Genomic DNA, 21839 nt, shown 5'->3' on the forward strand with positions numbered 1-21839 from the left:
GTGGAAAAACAAGTGTTTATTTCAGCTCCATCATGTCATTGTTATTTACATTTTAATTTCAATTTTTCATCATGTCTTAGAATATCACAGCATAAAAATTCAGCATGTTAATATGCAACAAAATATTGAAGAAAAAGAAATTCATAGGAACTCCCACACCTATGAGAATTAGACAAGCAGACAACAGGAGCCAATCAGCGTGCAGGAATTAATAGTAGTCCTCCAGATCTGCTTTGTCACCCTGATTTTGAATCTGCTGCTGTTTCTTGTAGAGATCAGCAATCTGAGTGAGAGAGAAAGAAAGAAAGAGATTGAACCAGGTGCCAAATCAGTTTTGAACTTTACATTCAATTGAAAGTGAAGCCGGACAAATAAGTTAAATAAATAGTTCATAATTGCAAAGTACACACTGCAGCTAAATATTATTGTCACTCCTCTTTTAAGTGCTTAAATAAATATTCTGGGTTGAACACAAGTTAAGCTCAATTGAAAGCATTTGTGGCAAAATGATTAACGCAAAAATGTATTTTGACTCATAATAATCAACATCAAGCGGCTGAAATGGCTTCCTCAGAAGGGTGGCGGGCTTCTCCCTTAGAGATAGGGTGAGGAGCTCGGTCATCCGTGAGGAGCTTGGAGTAGAGCCGCTGCTCCTTTGCGTCGAAAGGAGTCAGTTGAGGTGGTTTGGACATCTGGTAAGGATGCCACCTGGCCGCCTCCTTAGGGAGGTGTTTCAGGCACGTCCAGCTGGGGAGGAGGCCTCGAGGAAGACCCAGGACTAGGCGGAGAGCCTCGGGGTCCCCCAGTCAGAGCTGGTTAATGTGGCTCGGGATAGGGAAGTTTGGGGCCCCCTGCTGGAGCTGCTGCCCCGCGACCGACTTCAGATAAGCGGTTGAAGATGGATGGATAATCAACATGATAACACAAATGCTATTGATTGAGCTCAACTTGTATTGAACCTGGAATATTCCTTTATTCTTGTTCTGTATACACAGAGTTCATTAATTTACTGGAGTGACAACTACAATTCTACAAACAAATTACCTCCTGAAAAAATTCAGGTATTATAAATCTGATAATTACGACTAAATTCTGATTGGATGAGCCATATTTAAAGCCAGCAAAGCACATTCTGTATTAAAGTGGGAAGTTCTTTTCAACCGCAAAAATCCAGCAGTTAGGAGAATTATCTATATTACCTGACTTATTAATATTAATAATAAATAGTACTGCTTATTAAACATTGCATTTCATCTGTTTTATAAAAGTAATAGGCCACTTGTACTTGACGACAGAGCATTATATTTAAAACAGCAGCTTCAAGAGCATTAACAAAACAGTTGATTTTTTACATATACTAAGTTTCCGTTTTATTTCTGAAGTTAAAATGTTGGCATCTGTATTTCTTGTCGACAGCCAGGAGAAGACTAAACATTTCTATGGTTATTGTGTTTATCACCACAATTTCAGGAACGACTTCTGTATTCTGTAAATACAAGCAAGGATAAGTTAGAGGATTCAATTCTATTTTAAAAGTGCAGTTTTCACTCCCAAAACTTTGCAGTATGTTGCCATCGTCTCTGTGAATGTGTGTGCTCTTTCAACCATTTGGTGACAGAAATAAAAGAAAACCGTAATAAATGAACTGTGAAAATGAGGGGGCTAAAGGATTGTACAAAGACAGTGTGGCACGTAAAGAGATGGATTTCCTTTAACGGATACACTCCACTTGCTCCACTAAATTACAATGTCACGACTCTCTGAACTACACCAATGTCATTAGGTTTGACTTTCAAGAGTAAAACTACATAAAAATGTCACTTTTCCTACCACACATGCCATGAAACTACATGACACACAAATTCTAAGACACAAATGGTGTCACTTCCTGTATTGTCCATTTATTATGTATTTATTCAAAATAAGATTTGTCCTGTGTGGTGTAATTACTGTCGACTCCTACACTGGCGAGTTATTTCTTATGAGCCTGTCCTTTGCTTTGCTTCGGAGTCATTTCCTCTGCAACATTTTTCCACTTGTGTGACTTGCTGTTTGTCTTTCTGTGTTTTGCATGTTACCTGTGACCCTGTGGTGGCATCTTCTGATTTTTTGTCATCTCTGATCCTAAGGAATCGTGGAAAACGGAGTGAAATCCCTTTCTCTGGATCCACCTGATGGCCAGGGAGAGAATTGCACCATTAGCACCCACACTCAATAATTGCACAATGAACCAAGAATAGATTAACTAAAGATTGCAGTGCTACCAACTTAAACATTTTCAGTAACGTTACAGTAGCTCAGCAGTTTTTAAGATAGGGTAGTAACAAGCTAGTTTTCCAATAACATAACAAGTTTGGCTCTAAACAGTGAAATCAACAGTCAACAAAAATCACTGATTCAGCATCATGTTGGAAATGTGTGTGGGGTACTGACCAATCCCATCGCTGCCTTGTAGACCGGTGACAATGAAAGGTCAGCACATTTCACCTCCCACACTTGTACCGCATCCAGCCAGACGTCTGGCTCCGCTGATTGGTCCACACGGTAATATGGGCGTGGTTTAGGTAAAATGTGCTCCTGAGGTGGATTACATTAAAAGAGATAAATACACACCCATATCTTCCAAATGCACGGACACAAAACACAAATTGCACAAACACTGATGTACCTTCAAGAAGTTGTAATGTTGCTCCAGGTCTTCATCTTTGAAGCCTGTTCCAATCTGACCCAAAAAACAAACAAAACGGTTGATTCTTTCCTCGTGATGCACGCGCACACACACACACTCTCACATACATACACTTTAAACCGGCAGTTTAATTATTTTGAAAAGTGTAAGGCATGTGTATACATTCCCTGTTTTTTTTTTATAGACACCCACCCACCCACACACACACACACCTTGCAGACAGACTGGAACTCTTCGTTCTCCTCATCGTAACAGGCCAGTAAAAATCCTCCATAGCTGCCTGCTCTCTTTCCCTTTCCCAGATAAGCACCAATCACACACAGATCCATGGTGTCACCGACACCCTCCAGATAGTCCTTCTTCAGCTGCACAGACACATATACAAAAACAGACCATTAGACACAATATAACTGACTAGGGAATGACAGTCTTGACAGTAGAATAAATATGAAAACAATTACCATAATACACTGCTAAACCTCATATTCTTTTCTGTCTCTTTGGCTTGTTATTCAGAGTAAAATAGATATTCATATCCTTAAAACAGGATAAATTCACTTGGTTCACAAATAAACTAAATTTACTTCATTTTTGTATATCTTATGTTAGCTGGGATATTACATTCTGTAAAATATATTTTTTTTATTCAATTCTAAGCAAGTAAGATCATAAAAATATTTTCAATAATTTTGAGTTAAGCTATTTTTTTTGCTTAAACATCAGGCCAAGCTACCTGTCATGACTTCCTGTGAGCTATGGAGATGTTAGAGCCAGAGGATGTGGACACAGAGCTTAATGGAGTGGAAATGACACTTTAATGACTGGCACTTTCCTGCTAAAGTCAAACATTTCCTGGAAATTTTTATCCACTCACTAATTTCATCAAGGTTAGACTACTGTAACTCATTGTACATTGGCCTCCCTCAAACTGCATTATTCCACCTACAGCTGGTTCAAAATGCAGTAGCTAGACTTTTGACAGGGTCAAGAAGAGGCATCACATTACCCCTGTATTAGTGTCTCTACACTGGCTTCCCTTTAAATTCAGGGTCGATTAGAAAATTCTGCTTTGTTTACAAGGCACTATCTGGTCTCGTGCCCAAATACATCAGTGATCTTCTCGTCCCTTACTCCCCAACCAGAGCACTCAGGTCTTCTCATCAACTTCTTTTGAGGGTTCCTCATTGTCACTACAGATCTAAGGGTGATCGTGCCTTCTCTGTGGTAAGTCCTAAATTCTGGAATAGTCTCCCTTAAAATGTGAGGTCAGCTTCTTCGAAAACATTTATATTCTTTAGCATTTGAATAGGACATTTTAATGTTCAATTAGGTAAATACTTGCAGTTTTCAATTGTATCTATCCATTTTTTATTTTTTTGTATGTATATAATTCATTGTATATTTATTTGACTGATTGATTTGTGAAGCACTTTGGGTCATTTTCTGTTGTTTTTAAATGTGCTCTATAAATAAAAGTTGACTTGACTGCTGAAATTGAATAATTGTCCATTATTTTCACCAGGTCAGGACAAGTGTTTCTTTCTGAGGCAGGAGCAACTTTAGTTCCTGCAGTCTGATTTTATAAAATAGATCGCTAAAATTCTACCTATACCTACAAAAACACTTTCTATTGCTTAATACAGTTATAGACAAAATATAATAATAATAATAATTATTATTATTATGGATGCACCGATGTATATCATCTGCCAATTTTTCTCGGCCAATTATTGACCAAATTAAAGCCATCTGCATATCGGTTATAAGCATGAAAAGGCAGATATGAAAAAACGTTAACTAGTAACACTCAATTTAAATGTACAATCCAGAAATAATAATAGTTACAATATCTAGAAGGGTTGGCACTCCTAAGAACATGCTCTCATTCTCATGTTAATGCAGAAAACACAGTATGAACGGACATGACAGTTGTAAAGCGGCACTTACCAATAGGCTACACGAAGTGCAAAATAAAACAAATTCATATCAATCATCATGTTATTTGGCCATTTTTTTAGAACTTATTTGTATTTTCACAGTGGCTCTCTTTAAAATGTTGGCCTGTCATGTGTTCAATAGACCCAGTGTACAATGCAAATTATTTATTGTTAGAACAGTTAAAAATCTTTTGCACTTTGTTAATTGTTTTAAGCATTCCCAAGTAAAACAGAGACACAATTGATACAAGGCATACAATTCTTTGTTAAAATCGGAATTGTGTAGGCCCAAAATGTTCATATTGGTGCATCCCTAATAATAATAAAAAAGAAAAGAAAACAACAACAAAAAGTCCAGTCCAGGTTTGGGTGTGCCATACCTTGAGCCAGTTGTGGGAGCGTTTGGCAATCTCGTATGTTGCGTGTTTTTCCAGAGTTTTCACCATTAAGCCCTCACAAGAATCTGTCAAAGACAATATTGCACGTTTAAAACTCCTTAAACATAAATAATTAATAATATAAGCTTTTTAGTAATTATTATTACTTTAATTATTATTATTTTAAAAGCTCAGTTTTCGCTGGACAAAAAGGCCATCTCAGTGTAGACCAGGGATTGGGAGCCTTTTTGACATGGAGTGCCATTTTTTATTTTCCCGGTCAACGGCTGTGCCCGATGCCCACATAGAATGTAGGCTATCATCCGCGCAGCCTGACTGAAGCAAAGCGGGCGCATTTACTAGCACAATGAACTGAAAGTGAAGGGCTGCCAGCTCGCGATGTGCGAATATCACTTTAATAGTGTTTAGCCTCCCATTCAGCTGATGAAAACGCGCTGCGTAATCATAAGGATTACAACAAGATGTAGATTGGAATGCAGGTGTGGAATTTATATAAAAAAAATAGTCAACTCTCTCGCCATTGCTGGTGTGCCAGTGATTACCCCTGTGCGCCAGCCATAGGTTGCCTACCCCTGGTGTAGACGAAAGGCCAAAATGTAGCTAAATTAATGCGTTTTCATAGGAAAACGTATTAGTGTGGACTTGGCCTAAGGAATTCAGTTCTCTAAACATTTCACACACACACACACACACACACCTCGTACAGACTGCTCCAGGAACTCAGCGATGGTTTCTGTGTTATCAGAGTCTAGAGATCGAGCAAAGACAAACTCTCCTTCTCTCTCCTCAAAACTCTCTTGTAACAGAGCCCTGCGTTTGCAAAGAGGTTCTCGCACCAGAGACTACGAAAGAGACAGATAATTCAAGACAAAAATTAGGCAGACAAATTTTATAAGATACCTACACAAAATACAGCATACAAAAAGTATATTTATGAGGCATACAAAAAGTATATTTATGAGGCATGCAAAATCTCTCAAATGTGATTGGCTAACAGCTGTCATCATCAATATAATTGTCTTACCTCCCCATTCAAGTAGAGCAGGTCAAAGGCGTACACACACACCTGAACCTTGATCTCAGAGGCATCCACATCCTGAAACACATACATTCCTCTTGTCAGTTACACCTCTTTACTTATATTTACCAGGTGCTTATGCATTCAAGCTTTACTTATTTTTCTTTATAAGTACACGCGTTTCCTGGGATTCAAACTCCTTACCTTGGGATTCACTGATAGTACTAGTTGAGCTACAGAATACCCCTCTCAAACACTCTTTATAACCTATTTACAAAATTTCAACCTTCTATCTTCCATTTTTGCTGTTTGTTTGTTCTCTTGCTCCACTCATTCTTCTCACCTTCCTCTTTCGTGTGGTGAGCACTTGAAATGGTTGAATCTGTTTCTTTTCTCTGTCCCAGGCCACTGCCTCTGAATCCAGAACACAGGACCGTACACTGGCTTTCTTCACCTGAGAGAGATAGAATTGATGACATTTATTCAATCTAACATCAGCAACTGAACAAGCTGCATCATCGATGCTGAACAAAGCCCTGCCCCCAGAGAAACCCTTCATAGCAATCACTTGTTTATAAAGTCACTGTAGCTTTAAAAACTACCCCTTCACTTAGCATAATCACACCAGACCCTAAGGCTGTGTGACATTTACACTTCCATTGCTATTCCTGGAATAGAGTTTATACAGCGTGTGTGGCAGCTGCAGCAGAGCAGATGAAATTATATTTTTGTAAACAGGTCTTTAATCTCATTCCCCACATGACGTCATGGCTTTGATTCTCATTTAATAACACATGAATTTGCATTGTATATCAGACGGCTGAGAAAAGGGTAGGAAGAGCAAGATATTGAGGATATGGACAGACTGACAAGCAAAACAACAGAAATGTGTGAGAGCTTTCATTGATTTATCTGTGTGGACTTGTATCATTCATCAAATTCTTTCATTGCTTTAGGGCTGGAATCCATTATTTCTTTTCTTGTGAGGTGAACAGAACCGGGTGACAGAGGACAAATATGGCTTTTGAGAAAGATAGAGAAAGAGACAGATGCACCAAAGACTCTCAAATGGAAAAATGAAGAGAGAGAGAGAGTCTCTGAGAAAGTGAAAGTGAGTGATAGAGAAAGATAGGAGTCTAACACGGTGTACTAATCAGGTGTGTTGCATTTAAACGTCAAGCAATACATCTCTTGCATGTTAAATAAATAAAGTCTTTCTCCCAATGAGTGCGATAAGCAATGTGCAACAAGACATTATCGATTGCTTGGTTTCTATCTTTTGTCACGTCATGCTAGGTAGCTCCGCCCACCATAAAATCTCATTGGACTGAAAACCTGCTCCATGAACCTGTAAATTAAATGTGTTCTAATTGGCTGTAGTGATTTTGCCTCTGTGTAGCTACATTGAAATCTGAAAAGACCAAAAGCTGTATATTAAATGTTCTGATGCCATGCCAGCTTCAATCACTATTTTCATGCTGAGAAACAAGTTAAAATATATTAAAAGGTAGAGATCTGAACATTATTGTAAAAAAAAAAAAAAAAAACAAACAAACAAAAAAAAAACTTAGGATTGTCGGTGGATGATTTTTCGGACTCTGTATGAATAGTGGCACCAGAATCCATTGTTACCGTAAAAAATCTTGTTCAGAACAAACATTCGTAATGAAAAAATTGGTTTGCGGTGAACAGGCCTTAAGGCGGTTCTCACACATCCAAGTTCAATTCCACTCCACCTCCCCTCACTGATCTCTTTTCCCCTTGTATATTTGGGTCCCAAATGTGGTACATTTGTGTCATCATTGTTGAGTACTAGTAGCAGCAGCCGTTTACCACTTTATCTAGGTAATGGCACAAGATGCAAGCTTGACTGATTTATTCATGTTTTGGTCACTTTGGATAAACCATTAAAGCTTTACATGCACTGAATGACACTTGTGTTTGTGTCACTTATGCACTGCAAGAGATGCGAAAAATGCAATCTGCTCACTGAGGATAATTTATTCGGAGACAAGCAAATGATATCTGTATTATACTAAAATAAGTGCGACAGGGAGCATGCAAAGATAAATTATACACCATCAGTAGAAATTTAGGATGGACTGCGATTCGAGTTTGGAAAATTGCTTTCACACCAACCAAAACAAACTGAGCTCTGACATCAAATGGAATCTGCTTTTTGATTCAATCGCAGACCCTGTTTACAGCCAATTTTAAAACGCGTTTCCAGAGAGGCATCTCAATACCAGGTGTAACAGGGGTCTTAAATCCACTGCTGCCCTACTTATAAAGTTTGAGTATGTCCTAACATGTCACCTGTGGGATCCGCGAGATGATATCAGGGTACTTGCTTGTGTTGTCCTCTTGGTTTCGGCTAAAAACGCGCACTTCTCCATTCTCAAGAATATGGATCTGTCAAACAAACAAACAAACACGAAAAATCAGCAACTCAGTGTTTGAGCAAAGATATCACTATGGAAACAGAAACTACAGTTTCCAAAATGTATGACTATGTCTCCACCAAGTGGAATGAGATTAAAATAACACACCTGGGCTCTCTCTCCATCATATTTGTACTCGCAGGTGAAAGACGCCTCATCAAATCGTTTCATTACCTCGCCGACCCCTTTGGTGGGGTGAGCCAACATTGGCCTCAGGGGCACACCTGCAAAACAAAACATAATTTAGTTTGATTATAAATGGAAACTTTCAGCCTATTGGCTGTGGAAGAACAGAGTGAGCTTGTGAGTAATCATTACCTGGGGTGAGCTTGCAATGTTTGGGCAGCTCATCTATGCCCTCTTTTAGCATGACAGGAATGATGGCATCATAATTTGGCATCTCACTGGAAAAATATTAATGAAACGGATAGGGACATTATTTGTGTACTGAAGTAATTTTTGTAATACACAACCAGTTTAGTAAAAACATATTTCCTGTAGGTGTATGGAACAAATTATGCAAATTCTCTTTCAACAAACACTTATGTAGGGGACACCTGTAGTTACAATTGAAATACTGTTTGTAGTATAAGAAGAATACATTATCTCTCACAGCACCTGATGGTGTTTGAGAATGAGATTGTGTTGTTGTGTGTGTTTTTATCAACTAGACTTTTTACTAGCTAATAGAGCAGAGCAAAACAAATTAAATCTCATATACTGAATACTGTCAGCCTCTATTCAGTTTTTCTCTCCAGTATATATTAGTCTTGCTCTGAAGTTTTAACTGATGATTTTCACTAAATGAAAAAGGAAGAACTGTTCATATTGTTTTATATGTAACAATACAATACATGGTAATCCTATTTAACATATTTTAAACCAATATTTTAATGCATAAATGTTAGGCAGACTGTTAGCCTAAGTCACCATTCACTTTCATTGTATGGAAAAAGATGCAATGAAAGTGAATGGTGACTGAAGCTGTCATTCTGCCAAACAGCTCATTTTGTGCTCTAGAGAAGAAAGTCATATGGGTTTGGAACAACATTAAGGGAAGTAAATGATGCCTGAAATTTCATTTTTGGGTGAACTATCTTTACTACTCTCATATTCAGGAGTATATTGTATATGTTTATATTCACCAGTATGTTTGTTTGAGGATCAGTCCTTTCTCCTCCAGCCAAACTTTCCGGTTTTCTGCACTCATTCCTTTCCCAGCATCCAGGACAGCTGGTGGAAACTCTGATCAAACATAAGAAAAACCAATTTGTAACATTACAGCAGCGCTAAACTAACAAACTCTAAATTGACATTCATATTTCAAAATGGTATTAATTTTTTATTCATTAAGGCAGTGTAATCTAATTGTAATTGCCAAATGCCTAAAGGTTCTATCAATGTTATAAGTTGATGCCTGTTTCATTAGCATTAATGATCATTAAATGTAATTGTTTTAAACCTTGGCCTGGGGGTGTCAGACACACAGCTTGATTGAGAGCAGATAGAACGCTCTGCTCTGCTAATCCGATCCTCAGCTTCCCTGCCAGTGACCTGTCAGTCAAATAACCAGCAAATCAAATCAACACATTTTATTCCCCACATTAATATTCATGTAAATCAGTCACAATATAACAGTATCCTAAGCAAGGGCAGCACAGAGATGCAAATTATTCAGATTGAATAAAAAGCATCAGTCTCTCATAAATTACATTATTCATTCAACATTTTTCAGATTTCACACAGTGTTTCTGCACAGGGTATGAACAGAAAATTTAATGCAAATTTTCAAAGGTCAAAATTAAAAAGGCATACCGAACAATGTATCGGGCCTCGGAAAAACGACATGCTACAAATAGGCCTTTAATTATGTCAATCTTCTTATTCATTGCCTGGCAGAGAAAGAGAGAGACAGATTATTTTTTATCGAAATTATAAGATAAATAGATTACTGTCATAGGATATAAATGGGTTGTTGACATGTCCTGCGGTGTGACATTCTATACTGCATCTTAAACAGCATTTTTCAATTTCTTAAATTATAAAATATGCACTTAACTAATGAAGGCAAAATGGTAATTTAAATATGGTTTGATAGAAATTATGACCAGTTACAGTATCTAAAATATACACTTTTCCTTAAACAATCACCATCAAAATATCTCGATGGTGATTAAATAACTGGCATGTTATGAATCAACTACCCATTTATGTGTAATCTATTAAAGGAATACGTCACACAAAAATTATAATGATCTCTTATAATTTACTCACCCTTGTGCCATCTCAAACTCGTATGAGTATCTTACTTCTGCGGAACACAAAGACATTTTGATGGGGATATGATGTGAATATATCCATGCAATGCAAGTCAATGGGGTCCTACACTTTCAAGCTCCAAAAAGGACATAAAATAAGCATAAAGGAAATCCATACAACTCAAGTGGTTTAATCCATGTCATCTGAAGTGATACGATCAATTTTGGGTGAAAAACAGACAAAGGAACGTAACTGCTTTTTCTCTATAAATCTTGACATCTGCAGTGTCCCTGGGCAACCATAATTTGAAGCTTGATTACACTTCCTCCCGCTTGACACATGCGCACCCGTCAAGCGCAAGGAAGTGTAATCAAGCTTTAAATCATGATTGCGCCTAGGTGACCGCAATGTCAAGACTTATAGTGAAGGGGTTATATTTTTGTCCGTTTCTCACTCAAAACTGATAGTATAGCTTAAAGACATGGATTAAACCAGTCGTATGGATTACCTTTATACTGCCTTTATGGAGCTTGAATATTTTGGACCTCATTGACTTGCACTGTACAAATATATTCACATCATATCTCCATAAAATTATCTTTGTTTGTGTTCTGCAGAAGAAAGTCATGAGTTTGAGAAGGCACGAGGGTGAGTACATTCTAAAATAATTGTAATTTTTGTGTTATCTATTCCTTTAAGGCATTTTTTATTTTTATGTACTCACAGAGTTTCCACTCATGTTGGCAATCTCCTTCAGTTTGGTGAACACGCCCCCTGCTGTCAGATTGGCCGGTGTAAACATCATTCTCTGGTTGCTGCGTGAACTTTCAGCGACCAATCCAAGGTCGCCTTTCTCCTGAGCCTCTGCCTTGATTTTGTCTAGCTGTCGCCCTGGCAACAGATGTACAAAGTCCAGGAGTGAGACAGAGACATTGCAAGAATGTTAAAATCACAACAAGGATCACAATAATATTTGTGTACATAAGTTCCACACACCTGTTGCTTGAGCAACAGCTTTCATCAGGATGGTCTCCCCGATGCCCAGCTCTAGACCCTGATACGCAGGGCCAAGCTGGTTCAGGCACAGGTATACACAGCACAACAGATCATCTAAACAAACAACAGACGGACAACAGAGTAAATACTCAGCTGGAAAACATTAATGCTTCAGAGAAGGGGGAGAACATGAATGACAAACAGAAAACACACGTCAACTTCAGCACATAAAAAAGGGTCTTAAATCAATTTTGCCACACCGGTCAATCGTGGGTGAAAAAATACAAATTTCTAACCAGCCATGAAACTGTACATTACATTATAAAAAAATAAAAATAAAAAAAAAAAGGTATACATTTCTTCATGTGATGACAGAATAAAATTGTGTAATATTTTTTGGTGTTTTATTATATGGTTGAGGAAAATTTCACATGTGTAGCAACATGGAGTTCTGGAGAAAAAAAGATTTAGGCACTCTAAATAAATTCAGATGATAACTTTTGTACTGAGGAAAAGGTTGAGGAGCAGCACAGGTCACAAGAGATGTTTTCTTTAGGTGGTGGTATTTATGCCTCTGTGTACCAAATCATCAGTGGTATTAAAGCAGAACACACACACTTACCTGGAGAGAGCAGAATAACAGAGCGCAGAAAGTTGGAGAGCGTTTCGATGTTTTTCAGTCTGGATAAAAAAAGAAAAGGACCAAGACTAAAATGTATTTGCTAGCCACACAAAAATATAAGCATTTTTGACTTCAGTTTTTAACATCCATTTTTAATAAAATCTCTAAAACTGATTTTGGATTAGTAGACTACAGCAAAAACACAAGACAAATATAGAATAATGTTGGGCTTCATACCTGCCTGAATCTTCTTCGATCTTCTCAAATGTGCGAGCGACAGCCAAATAAGGCACTCTAAAAAACAAAAATATCAAACAAGTAACTTGTAAAATGAAAGCGTCAATATGAACTTTTACTGTTTTACTGGATTAATAATGTCCATTGTATGTTCTTGTTCTTCTAACTACAGTATTGAAGAGCAAATAAAAACCAGGGTTTACTTCTCGCCCTTCTGCCAGCAGGCATTGTCAATGGGATGGTAATTCGCTCTCGAGGGTTCGTACTGGCTCTGGACTGCAGACTCCACCCCCTTTTCGCTGTACAGAGGGAAAAAATGCACGATGTCACACACGAAAAAACACACCCCTACCAAAATGATCTCTTTATTTAAAATATTCTAAGTCAGTTTAACCTCATTTGAAATGAAACATTTGAAATCTTTAACCTTTTCTTGTCTTTCTGTTCAGTGATGCCAGCAGTCTCTCCATCCTTCTTTTTCTCTCCTTCATTTCTCTCCTCTTTTTCCAGTTTTACTGCTGCCTTTCTAGGGGCTACAAGAGATTAAGGAAAAAGAATGGTTCAGTCCCATAAATGACCTAATCTCAAGTTGATTAAAACCAGTATGACTTTACTTACTTTCTTCATTAGAACTAAGGTGATTTTTGAAAAGAAAATTCTGATTGCTATTTTCCAGATAATTAAACTGAATGCAGCCTGAGGCCCAAAATCTTGATATGACCTTGTGCGATTATTAAACTACAAAGGGCTGCAATTTAATGGTCTCGGTTCAAAGTTTATGTGCACTGCCCTGCCTGCATTGTTAGAGTGTTTTAATAGCAGTTCTCTGCTCCACAATTCAATCTTCTGCTTAGAGTGGCAGATGTGCTCAAAGTTCGCTACTGTTTGCTAACGTGCGCCGAGTGTATATTTTAAGTGCTCCTGATTCACTTAAATATAACTTTTTTCATATACAAATAATATACTGTGAATTACGCTACACACAGAAACTCGACGGATTAGAACTCTGGTTTAACTGGACTGAGGCCTGTTGTACAAAGCTCAAAGTTTGAGTCCGAGTTCTTGGTTAACCCTGAAGCGTGTGCACATGAATGAGTGATGTTTGCCAAGAACAGCCAATCCATGAAGCTTGGAGAGAGTTGGCGCAATTTCATTCTTGTGAGAAATTCAGCGTTATTTACATTGCTGAAGATCAAGAGATCATTATTGAACTGTGAAGAATTTGAACATTTAAACTTTTCCTCCCAATTTGGAATGGCCAATTCCCAATGCGCTCCAAGTCCTCGTGATGGTGTAGTGTAGTGTAGTGACTCAATCCGGGTGGCGGAGGAAGAATCTCAGTTGCCTCCGTGTCTGAGACTGTCAATCCATCTAATCACTTGTATGGCTTGTTGAGCGCGTTACCGCGGAGACATAGCGCGTGTGGAGGCTTCACTCTATTCTCCGTGGCATCCACACACAACTCACCACACACCCCAACGAGATCGAGAAGCACACATTATTGTGACCAAAAGAAGGTTACCCATGTGACTCTACCCTCCCTAGCAACCGGGCCAATTTGGCTGCTTAGGAGACCTGGCTAGTCACTCAGCACACCCTGGATTCAAACTCATGACTCCAGGGGTATTAGTCAGCGTCAGGTATTAGTCAAGTATCAGTGAGCTACCCAGGCCACACAAAAATGCATCTTTAAAGTGTGAGAATCATCTTATGAACTTTTCGGCAAACAGTATTTAAAAAAAAAAAGCTGTTTAACTCTTAGGAGTACTTAGGAGTAACTCAGGTCTCCTAAGCAACCAATTTGGTCCGGTTGCTAGGGAGGGTAGAGTCACGTGGGGTAATCTCCTCATGGTCACTATAATGTGGCCGGGACCTCTTGGAAATGTAATTGAATACCCCTGGTCTACAATAAAATTTCACTTAGCTACTAGTTTTTTTGTTTATCATATTGCAAATCATAATAACAATGAGTTTTTGTACAAATTGTGCAGCCCTAATAGCTTCTATAATTCTCCAGCCACACTGAGAACTTGGCAGTGCAATAGTGCAGATATAGTTTACTTTTGTAAGACAAATTGCTTGCCATTCTCCTCATTTGTAAGTCGCTTTGGATAAAAGTGTCGACTAAAAGACTAAATGTAAATGTAATATGACTCATGCACTATATTTCAGTGTAATGAAAGTAGTTCCAACAAAACACTTTTGTTTTTGAGCACTTCCAAAATGGACAAGAGCAGCGAGGATACTCCTAAAAAAATGTGCCTTATGTTTTCCACAGAAGAGATTTGGGGTCAAATTATTCCTTTAAATAAAAGACAGAGGAAAAGAGAGAAAATTAATGAAAAAATAATTACCAAAGAAACTGCTGATGGGTTTTTTCTTGGCTGATCCCTCCTTGTCTGAGTCTCTGTCTTTTTTCACCTTTCTTTCAGGACTGCTGTCTTCCTTTTCTTTCTTGCCCTCTATTTTCTCTTTCATCTCACTCTCTCCATTTATCTTTTTCTCTGGACCATCATTGTTGTTACCACTGTCTTCTTCCTTCTCATTGTTTATATCCACAACTACACTAGTTTTCACTTTGTCCTCTTTCTGTTTTTCCACTGCAGTCTTTCCATCTTCACACTTCTCTTCCACCTCCATCTTCTCATTCTCTATATTGAAAAGAGATAGTAAATTTGAGGGTACATACAAGATCAAAGATCAATCAGTGTGAGAGGATTCAAATGTGTACTGAGAACTGCTCATCTCACCTGTCTGGTCAGGGGAGTCCTCCACTCGAGCTCTCTTTTTCTCCTGCACATTTACCTCCTTCTCCTCCTCTTTTGTTCCCTCTCCATCACTCCTGCTTTCCAGCTTCCTCTTAGGGAACTGCTTCCGTGCTAGAGAATGGGAAAAATACTGACAATTCTCACAAAGAAAAATAAATAAATAAATAAATATATATATATATATATAAAGACAAGTCTGCTGGAAAAACTGCTTATCATATTAGCTTATGATTGTCAAGCTAGTTTTTGAAATGTTGCAGCTGGTATTTAGCTGGTCCAAAGTGGCTAACCAGATCCAAAAAGCTTCACAAAGATGGTCAACCTTGAACCTACCAGCACTAACTGAAACTATCCATTCAAGACCAGTTTGGACCATCTAATGGTGACCATAAATTACCATCTTGTAAACTAGAAGCTGGATTAGTCACATTCTCTTAATCTGAGAAAATATTAGAATACAAAAGAAAAATAACCTGATTATAAAATACATTTATAAACCACAGATAAATGAAAGAAAATGAACAAAAAGGGTTAGTAGCTAAAGAATTGTCATGAGAAGAGACTACTGCTGACCCGTGTTACGTTTCGGAATTCCTGACGGCGATGTTGACGTCGGGGTTGCAGGAGTCCCTGGAGTGTTTGAGGAAGCAGGGGTGACCATGGTATCCGGCATGCCAGAAGTGACGGGTGTCGTTGGGGTTTTAATTTTGTTTTGAGATATAGGAGTGGGCGCAGCCTTCTTAAGAACACAAGTGTGTTTGATTGGGACAAATGCATAGAGAGAGAGAGAGAATTGTAAAAAACAATGCAGAGACCGAGTTCACATTCTTTCCAAGGCACAATTATCCAGGACATTTTATATGCCCAACAGGTTTAATATTTAAGCAAAAACACACAAGAGGTCATTATGTGTATTGTGGTTATTGGATGGCTGTTTTTTCTGAATTCCATTTTCAACAGTTTAATTACATTTTATTTTCAAAATGGTGTTATATAAATATAATTATTTTCATACATTTTTCAACATAACATTCCATTATTTATATCAAGTGAAGTGCTTTTTTTCAAATCCTCACAGCACAATCCGAACCAACAGAATTGTTTACAGTCAGGTCCATAAATATTGGGACATCGACACAATTCTAATCTTTTTGGCTCTATACACCACCACAATGGATTTGAAATGAAACGAAGTGCAAGATGTGCTTTAACTGCAGACTTTCAGCTTTAATTTGAGGGTATTTACATCCAAATCAGGTGAACGGTGTAGGAATTACAACAGTTTGTATATGTGCCTCCCACTTTATAAGGGACCAAAAGTAATGGGACAGATTAACAATCATAAATCAAACTTTCACTTTTTAATACTTGGTTGCAAATCCTTTGCAGTCAATTACAGCCTGAAGTCTCGAACGCATAGACATCACCAGACGCTGGGTTTCATCCCTGGTGATGCTCTGCCAGGCCTCTACTACAACTGTCTTCAGTTCCTGCTTGTTCTTGGGGCATTTTCCCTTCAGTTTTATCTTCAGCAAGTGAAATGCATGCTCAATCGGATTCAGGTCAGGTGATTGACTTGGCCATTGCATAACATTCCACTACTTTCCCTTAAAAAAACTCTTTGGTTGCTTTCACAGTATGCTGCGGGTCATTGTCCATCTGTACTGTGAAGCGCCGTCCAATGAGTTCTGAAGCATTTGGCTGAATATGAGCAGATTATATTGCCCGAAACACTTCAGAATTCATCCTGCTGCTTTTGTCAGCAGTCACATCATCAATAAATACAAGAGAACCAGTTCCATTGGCAGCCAGACATGCCCACGCCATGACACTACCACCACCATGCTTCACTGATGAGGTGGGTATGCTTTGGATCATGAGCAGTTCCTTTCCTTCTCCATACTCTTCTCTTCCCATCACTCTGGTACAAGTTGATCTTTGTCTCATCTGTCCATAGGATGTTGTTCCAGAACTGTGAAGGCTTTTTTAGATGTTGTTTGGCAAACTCTAATCTGGCCTTCCTGTTTTTGAGGCTCACCAATGGTTTACATCTTGTGGTGAACCCTCTGTATTCACGCTGGTGAAATCTTCTCTTGATTGTTGACTTTGACACACATACACCTACCTCCTGGAGAGTGTTCTTGATCTGGCCAACTGTTGTGAAGGGTGTTTTCTTCACCAGGGAAAGAATTCTTCTGTCATCCACCACGGTTGTTTTCCGTGGTCTTCCGGGTCTTTTGGTGTTGCTGAGCGCACCTGTGCGTTCTTTCTTTTTAAGAATGTTCCAAACAGTTGATTTGGCCACACCTAATGTTTTTGCTATCTCTCTGATGGGTTTGTTTTGATTTTTCAGCCTAATGATGGCTTGCTTCACTGATAGTGACAGCTCTTTGGATCTCATATTGAGAGTTGACAGCAACAGATTCCAAATGCAAATAGCACACTTGAAATGAACTCTGGACCTTTTATCTGCTCCTTGTAAATGGGATAATGAGGGAATAACACACACCTGGCCATGGAACAGCTGAGCAGCCAATTGTCCTATTACTTTTGGTCCCTTAAAAAGTGGGAGGAACATATACAAACTGTTGTAATTCCTACACCGTTCACCTGATTTGGATGTAAATACCCTCAAATTAAAGCTGAAAGTCTACAGTTAAAGCACATCTTGCACTTCGTTTCATTTCAAATCCATTGTAGTGGTGTATAGAGCCAAAAAGATTAGAATTGTGTCGATGTCCCAATATTTATGGACCTGACTATGTCAAATGTGCTGCACATCACACGTTCAGTTCAATCGAGCATTTATTTTGTCATTTCTGTGTGTTATTGACAGTTTCTAACCTCCATATAAGCAGTTTGCTGAATGGCCTGGTGTGATTATTAAAAGACAAAAAGCTGAGATATAATAAATATATAGTTTGTACTGTATGTTCAAAGCGCTCTGCTCTCTGTCATCTACTACACACACAGGCCTAGCTAGATGCTTATGATTTCAGTGTATATGAGGTCAGCTTCACATTCATTTTGAAGCTCGCAGCACCTGCAGATAGGGTGACCACCCATCCCAATAAATACAGGATCATCCCATATGTAAAGATGACATTTTCCCTGTATTTAATCTGGTCTGATGGCGTTGCGGCATAATTGTACTAGGTAGTTAATTTAACCTTTATGTGTGCTGGAATTTTAATGCGCTGGTCCACACGTTGTGCTAAAACTTAAAAAAAACTGTGGATGGCATAGAAAGTGGCCGCCATCTGAAAACGTCAGATAGTGTACAGTCAAGAACACTACAGATAGTGTACAGTATTTTACGAACATCAAAATTGCCAACCCTACATGCAGATTATATTTATTTACTTAAATCTCAGCCTTATGCAGTTTAATAATAACATTAGGACTTTCAGAAAAATTCTGACATTAGTTGTTTTGAATTATTCAGTCGATGTAGTCCACAAACAGTTTATTAAACTAACATCTTTTCCAGGACATACAATTATTTTCCAGGGCATTTAGGTATTTATCTAATTTTCCAAGACTGGAAAACTAAATTGCAAAATTCCAGGTTTTCCAGGATGCATGGGAACATTTTCATGGTTTATAGCCAGGTTTCATCATGAAGAAAATAACAGTATCCTTACCTTCTCTGGTTGTACTGTTTGAACTTCACTCTGTTTAGGCACCTGCTCTTTTACCACAGGCTGGTCTTCATCATCACTGTCTATGATTGGTCGGATGCGTTTATTAACCTTCTTTACTGGAGAATCACATTCCTGAACGCCATTCTGAATTTTAAGGGGACTTTTAACAGGTCTGATGAGGACAAAAAACATCAACTTTTAATTAATTTTGCTATATATATATATATATATATATATATATATATATATACATACACACAGTGCATTATGTATTTAGACCCCGTAATTTTTTTCACATTTTGTTATGTTGCAGCTTTATGCTAAAATGCTTTAAATATTTTTTTTTCACATCAATCTACACTCCATACCCCATAATGTCAAAGCAAAAACCAGATTTTTGATAACTTTGCAAATGTTTTAAATGGGAAAATCTGAAATATCACATTGACATAAGTATTCAGATCCTTTGCTATGACACTTGAAATTGATCTCAACCACGGCATGATTGTTGGTGCCAGATGGGCTGGTTTGAGTATTTCTAATTGCTGATCTCTTGGGATTTTCACACACAGCAGTCTCGAGTGTAAAGGGAATGGTGCGAAAAACAAAAAACATCCAGCGAGAGGCAGTTCTGTGGGCAAAAACAGCTTGTTAATGATAGAGGTCAGAGGAGAACGGCCAGACTGGTCCAAGCTGACAGGAAGGTGACAGTAACCCAAATAACCACACGTTACAACAGCATTTCTGAACATGCACCACGTCAAACACTGAGGTGGATGGGCTTCAGCAGCAGAAGACCCTTCTGGGTACCACTACTATCAGCTTAGAACAGGAAACTGAGGACGCAGTGGGCAAAGGCTCACCAAAACAGGACAGTAGACGATTGGAAACTCATCACCTGTTCTGACAAATCTGGATTTCTGAAGAGGTACACAAACGGTAGGCCCACTGCAGCCTCAGTTTTATGTTCTTAACTGACAGAAGTGGAACCCAACGTGGTCTTCTGCTGTTGTAGCCCATCCGCCTCAAGGTTCGGCATCTTGTGCACTCTTGAGATGCTATTCTGCTCACTACAATGGTACAGAGGGGTTTATCAGAGTTTCCGTAGCCTTTCTGTCAGTTTGAACCATTCTCCATTGACCTCTCTCATCAACAAGGTGTTTCCGTCCACAGAACTGCTGCTCAATGGCTGTTTTTTGTTTTTCGCACCATTCTCTATGCACTTTAGAGACTGTTGAATATCCCAGGAGATCAGCAGTTACAGAAATAGTCAAACCAGCCCATCTGGCACCAACAATCAAGCCACGGTCCAAATCACTGAGATCACGTTTTTTCCCCATTCTGATGATTGATGTGAACATTAACTGAAGCTCCTGACCCATATCTGCATGATATTATAAATCACACTGCTGCCACACGATTGGCTGATTAGATAATTGCATGAATATGTAGATGTACAGGTCTACCTAATAAAGTGGCCGGTGAGTGTGTATGATGTTTTATATGGTGTATGTGTAAAAAAGAAGGCATACAGAATGGAAAGTCTAAAATTATCAAATTGCTGGGGTTCCATCGAAGAAAATGACTAACCTTATTCCACACGTTTAATCAGGAGGACATAACTAAAGATCACTTACTCAGACTTTACTTTGACCTGTCCATCACTCTTCTCCTTGCCTTTCATTGGCTGAAAGAAGGACCTGTGGGCGGGAAACAATAGTTCAGGTTAAAAAGGAACATTTGTTGGGCTGTTCGATTTCAGATTTTTTTTTTAAATCGACTGCAAGTCCAGGATTTCGGCATCGATTCCAACAGTCGATGCTTGAATAAGCTTTGGCGTCAACTTTTGACTCCCAACGCCTCGGAATCGAAGAATCGATTATTTTTGGGATTAATTTGCAGCCCTAGAAATAAGTCCACTCAAATTACCAATGCAAAATAAATTCTACCAGTGCTTTCAATAAATAAAGTTTCAAATAAAAAATAAAAAAAAATAGACTGTTAATTTGAGTAAAACATGTCATTGTTTCAATAAAGACTACATTTCGTTGCATTCTTTCCTTCGTATCCTGGACAAAATAGGTTAATTGTACTAAAATGAAAGCATAACTCTGTCTACACTCCAGCAAACTTACCAAGCCAAAGAACGCTTAAAATACAATGCTTTGATTCCCAAATGAGCAGCAGATCAACCACTTCAGTACAAACAATTTATTTAAAATGTTCTATTCATCAACAAGGATGGAGAGAAGAGGAAAGCAGTGCACACTCACGCTATACTTCGCTGCATGATGGGCTCCTGAGTAAGTCCTGAACAATATTATTAAAATGTTATTTTACTTTTGTTTTTCTGAAGCAACAATATTTTCTTCCGCGCGCTTTGCTCCGTATGATTCGGCGCCAAACTGACGTCACACCTGCGGAAACGGAAGCAACTGAGTAGGACTGACAAAACAAGCCATTTAGCGCCGCCTGTTGGAGTGGATGTACAGGATGAACTACCTAAGGCAAAGTAAATGATTAAATGTTTAGTTTCTGTCCGCTATTTGTTATGATAAGACCTATCATTGTTTAAATTCCTTTTGAAGAAGAATGAAAAATGAAGAGTGAAAAATGAGTCTTACAATAAAATCACTCCTTTACTGCTGTGTGACTTCAATGTTCTTCAGATAATTATGTTCACCAACAAGTTCCCACAGCACAAGTAACTGTTTGTAGGCTGACAAAGAGTTAAATATTCTGACAGATTAGATTGAAATAGTCAATCTATCCTTAATAAGAAAATGGCAAGAAACTGTCTCTGATGAATGATTTGAGATATTTAACACCA

The 21839-nt window shown here is 38.3% G+C and overlaps 1 protein-coding gene across 2 annotated transcripts; it reads right to left on the bottom strand.

The window, feature by feature from the left end:
* Positions 1–2: 2 nt before the first annotated feature.
* On the bottom strand, positions 3–21407 carry LOC127649274 (DNA ligase 1-like). Of its 2 annotated transcripts, none has more exons than XM_052134311.1 (27): positions 21283–21407; positions 20647–20709; positions 19010–19181; positions 15939–16101; positions 15348–15476; positions 14952–15248; positions 13025–13130; positions 12801–12896; positions 12598–12654; positions 12361–12419; positions 11739–11852; positions 11467–11633; positions 10299–10375; positions 9946–10037; positions 9629–9728; positions 8802–8887; positions 8592–8707; positions 8359–8454; positions 6386–6496; positions 6049–6120; positions 5722–5866; positions 5007–5089; positions 2902–3054; positions 2669–2722; positions 2434–2577; positions 2079–2171; positions 3–283 (listed from the first exon to the last, which is right to left on the bottom strand). In XM_052134311.1, exons 1-27 carry the CDS (start codon positions 21297–21299, stop codon positions 209–211), a joined length of 2937 nt encoding a protein of 978 aa, XP_051990271.1. In that variant the 5' UTR covers positions 21300–21407; the 3' UTR covers positions 3–208. The 2 variants fall into 2 exon arrangements, with proteins under 2 accessions (XP_051990271.1, XP_051990269.1); XM_052134309.1 differs by having other exon boundaries at positions 15939–16104.
* Positions 21408–21839: the final 432 nt, after the last annotated feature.

The sequence above is a fragment of the Xyrauchen texanus genome, chromosome 9 (genome assembly GCF_025860055.1).
Source record: "Xyrauchen texanus isolate HMW12.3.18 chromosome 9, RBS_HiC_50CHRs, whole genome shotgun sequence".
Taxonomy (NCBI): Eukaryota; Metazoa; Chordata; class Actinopteri; order Cypriniformes; family Catostomidae; genus Xyrauchen; species Xyrauchen texanus.